The sequence below is a fragment of the Chiloscyllium plagiosum genome, unplaced genomic scaffold (genome assembly GCF_004010195.1).
Source record: "Chiloscyllium plagiosum isolate BGI_BamShark_2017 unplaced genomic scaffold, ASM401019v2 scaf_58392, whole genome shotgun sequence".
NCBI classification, from domain to species: domain Eukaryota; kingdom Metazoa; phylum Chordata; class Chondrichthyes; order Orectolobiformes; family Hemiscylliidae; genus Chiloscyllium; species Chiloscyllium plagiosum.
In genome coordinates this window covers 428-4,628 of record NW_025206196.1, presented here as the reverse complement: position 1 = coordinate 4,628, position 4,201 = coordinate 428, and the positions used below count along the sequence as shown (strand labels likewise).

The 4,201-nt window shown below is 41.6% G+C and overlaps 1 protein-coding gene across 1 annotated transcript in view; it reads left to right on the top strand.

Annotated features, from left to right (window-relative positions):
- Window positions 1-3,705, top strand: part of LOC122546493 (pepsin A-like) — a gene marked incomplete at its 3' end in the record, with an annotated part of 7,634 nt that extends 3,929 nt beyond the window's left edge. Inside the window, exons 3-5 of the mRNA XM_043685191.1 lie at window positions 378-577; window positions 1,416-1,535; window positions 3,561-3,705. Coding sequence (XP_043541126.1) covers window positions 378-577; window positions 1,416-1,535; window positions 3,561-3,705 — 465 coding nt within the window. The remainder of the gene's footprint in view (window positions 1-377; window positions 578-1,415; window positions 1,536-3,560) is intronic.
- Window positions 3,706-4,201: the final 496 nt, after the last annotated feature.

The window sequence follows — 4,201 nt, the reverse complement described above, 5'->3', positions numbered from 1 at the left end:
TGGAGGAACAGCAATCAATAAACATAATATGAACAAAATATTGCATAGTTTGGAGATCTGAAATTAAAACAAAAAGTGCAGTAGAAACTCTTTTATTGAGAGAGAAACAGAGTTAACCTTTCAATTCTGATATGACTTGTTTAGAAAAAGATTCACCTTGGGCTTGAATGATCATTCTGTTTTTCTCCCCACTGACCATATCAGGCCAACAGATTTTCTCTAAGACTTTCTATTTTATTTGTAATTATGAGTCATTGCATAACCTTAGATTTTCTCGTTACTGTGGTATTCATTCATTTAAATTCATGGTCTGGTTTATTGTTAACTCTCAGCATGGTAATTCCTCAGAACAAGTTGTGCCTTTCTCTTTCTTCTAGGTATCAAACATTGCTGTCAAAGAGCAGGAATTTGGGTTAAGTGAGACTGAACCTGGGAGCACTTTCTACTATGCTCCATTTGATGGGATCCTGGGGCTGGCCTATCCAAACATTGCTTCGTCCAGTGCCACACCTGTGTTTGATAACATGATGGCTGAGAACCTGGTCCAACAGGACCTGTTTGCTTTCTACCTCACTAGGTATGTTGTCACACCTTATGTAGACTTGCATAGAACATAGAACATTACAGAGCAGTACAGGCCCTTCAGCCTTCGATGTTGCGCCGACCTGTGATACCAATCTGAAGCCCATCTAACCTACAGTATTCCATTTTCATGCATATGTCTATTTTAATGCCCTTAAAGTTGGCGAGTCTACTACGAGTGTGTTCCATGCCCCTACCACTCTCTGAGTAAAGAAACTACCTCTGACATCTATCCTATATCTATCACCCCTCAATTTAAAGCTATATCGACTAGTGTTAGCCATCACCATCCAAGGAAAAAGACTCTCACAGTCCACCCTATCTAACCCTCTGATTGTCTTATCTGACTTTCATCTGCATAGCACCCTGTGTAACATGGGGGATTAACTTAATGTCACCACATAGCCATTTTTTAAAGCAATTAACACAATATGCATCTTTGTATTTCTCCAGCAACTGAAATGAACAGTTTCCATGTCAGGTAGTCTCTAACTTCGAGCAAAGTTCTAAGTACATCCTTGTGAACAAATGGAATTCTTTTAGATTTTGTTTGAATTGCATGTGCGATCCAAGATAGGAAATTGGATCATTGCAATTTCTTTCAGGCGTTTTGAAAAGGGCTTTGTTGAATTTCAAACAGCACATTGAGGATTGAGTGTGTTTTCTTGAATGGAGTGAAATGTTGTCTGATTTTCAACGGCTAATGACACCACGTTCTGCAAGCCCCAAACAGAAGATATCACCACTCTGGCATTTCTGAAGCTTTGTCCATGCTCTTCAATATCAGGCAGATCCCTGCTGAAATTAACATTCAGATTCACTTCTTTTTACAGACAGGATGTTCAGTCCGGAAGTGAAGTTGTTTTTGGTGGAGTTGATCCAAACCACTACACAGGTCAAATTAACTGGGTGCCCGTCACTCAAGAAGGTTACTGGCAAATCCAACTGGACAGGTAAGTGAGCAACCTATTCCACAATGGAAATGCAAGCTCTCTGATCTGTGTCCTTTAGAATGAATCGACTAAAATGAATGAATGGGGAGTTAGACAATGCCTGGAAGAAGGCAGCTCACCCCCACCTTCTCAAGGGGGGACAATAAATGCTGACCCAGACAGCGGTGCCCATATCCCATGAGTGAATAAATAAAACTGACTCAAGATTGGTATTTGTAAATGTGACCTCACATCATGGAAGACATCATGGAACCACAACATCATGGAATAAGATAAAAATCACACAACACTAGATTATAGTCCAACAGGTGTATTTGGCAGCACTAGCTTTTGGAGTGCTGCTCTTTTGTCAGGTAGCTAGCTATCTAACGAAGGAGCAGTGTTGCAAAAGCTGGTACTTCCAAATAAAGTTGTTGGACTATAGCCTGGTGTTCGTGAGGACTGCAGATGCTGGAGGTCGGAGTCGAAGAGTGTGGTGCTGCAAAAGCACAGCCAGTCAGGCAGCATCCAAGGAGAAGGAGAATCGACATTTCAGGCATAAGCCCTTCATCAGGAATATCGATGTTTCAGGTATATGTTTCAGACAGAAGTGAGCTGCCCTCTACCAGGCATATTATGAACAAGGGATGTTGAAGCCCAACGTTGGCCCATTGCAGCACTTTTAATTCCAGAAGCAGATGCAACAGGATCACCACATGACAGGCCTATGCCTGAAATGTCGATCCTCCTGCTCCTCGGATGCTGCCTGACTTGCTATGCTTTTCCAGCACCACACTCTCAACTATAACCTGGTGTTGTGTGATTTTTAACACTTGTCCACCCGAGTCCAACGCCAGCACCTCCACCTCATCTTGTGGTAGAGCAGGTATCTGGGCCTGCACCAATCAGGATGCCAAAATATTTACCCCATGACTGCCATTGGTCGCCGCTCCCATCAATCCCATTTATCTACCAGCACCAAAACCCTCCACGACTCCTCAGCTAACATCCCCTTTGTCTCTAGTGCTGACCTCCAGTGGGGACCAGACGCAATTGCAGCAGTGGCTACTGCTCTCAGTGGTACTGCAATGGTTTGAGAGTGATGGCCATTTGATGAGCTAGGACAGAAATCTCATCCTGAGCTAATTAAAATCCCTCCAAGCTGATTCTATCCTTAGCACTGTAAGAATCCTGGAACATAAAATACTACTAAAGTGTCAGGAAAACACTCCTGTTATTAGATTTAAATTTAGATTTACCTCCTTCGATCATCTCTACTCATATTGCATTAATATGGTAGTTTGAGCAGTAACAACACAACGAGGTTTCATTTACATAGCACATTTATTGTCATAAAACATCTCAAAGTGTTTCACATGAGCTTTACCATGTCAAATTTGATGCCAACCACATCAGAGTGTTGTCCTCTGAGGGGAGAATATGTGGACTCAAGTTCCTAAAGTGATGAAGCCAGAAGTGATCTCATTGAACTATAAATGTTTAGAGAGGTCTGGCAGAATAGGTGTTGGGAGAACATTTTCATTGTCTGCGAAATATGGAACTAGAGATCCAAACTCTGTGGATGACTATTTTAGAATATTTAGGTGATTGAGTCTGTCCTGGTGAAACATAATGAGCTGAGGGCCCTTTTTTGTGCTATAGACCTCTACCACTCCATTTTTGACTGCAAGAGGAATTTCTTCACTCAAAGGGTTAAGAACCTTTACCACTCTTTGCCCCAAGAATTGTACATGTTCAGTCAAGTGAGTGTACACATGACATGAGTTTGATGGATTTTTGGGTTCCAGGAGAATTTAGGGTATGGGATAACAAGGAGAGGGGAAGTTGAGATAAATGATTTAACTTCTTGAATGGTTGAGCAGATTTAAGAGGGGTGGCGGGGAGCACTCTGATTTTTAAATTCTCGTCATCATAAGGAGGTGGGACACGTGACTAAATGCTTGGTCAGAGGGCGTGATTTTAAGGAATATGTTAGACGTGGAGGGAAGGTATTCAATTAACAAGTGCCATCTTGTCTTCTCTCAGGGTGACAATCAATGGTCAGGTTGTGGCCTGCAGTGGAGGCTGCCAGGCCATTGTTGATACTGGCACTTCCCTGCTTACTGGTCCCAATACAGCCATCAGCACTATCCAACAATATATCGGTGCTACCCAAGGGTACTACGGCCAGGTAAGCTTCGATGAAAACTTCATAGATATTTATAATCAGTCAGAGGAGGGTCAGGATATTTTTCTAATCAATTGATCAAAAGAGTTATTACACACCTCTGAAGCAGATGGAACTGAATCCAGGCCTTTTGGTTCAAGGTAGGGCCAATACCCCTGCACCACAAGATCCCTTTCAGACGAGGTTCTATTGAATGCACCTTTTATTTTGTGCTATTTATATATTGATGTATAAATCTATGCTATGTTTAAAAGATTAGTTTTAGTTTAAAAAAAGCCTTTAGAAGCTTAATCAATAATGTATATTGTCATTGTGTTCATTAATTACTTTGCATTGTAGAACACAATAAAGTAAAAGAGGGAAAAATGGGTAATGATAGGGATTTGCCTTTGGTGGAATCATACCTTTGCTCAGGCTGCGTTACTGAACATGTGATAGAGAAGCTAAAAAGTTACATCCGGTCCCATAGATCTGGAGCGTTGGGTTATTGGGCTCTAAA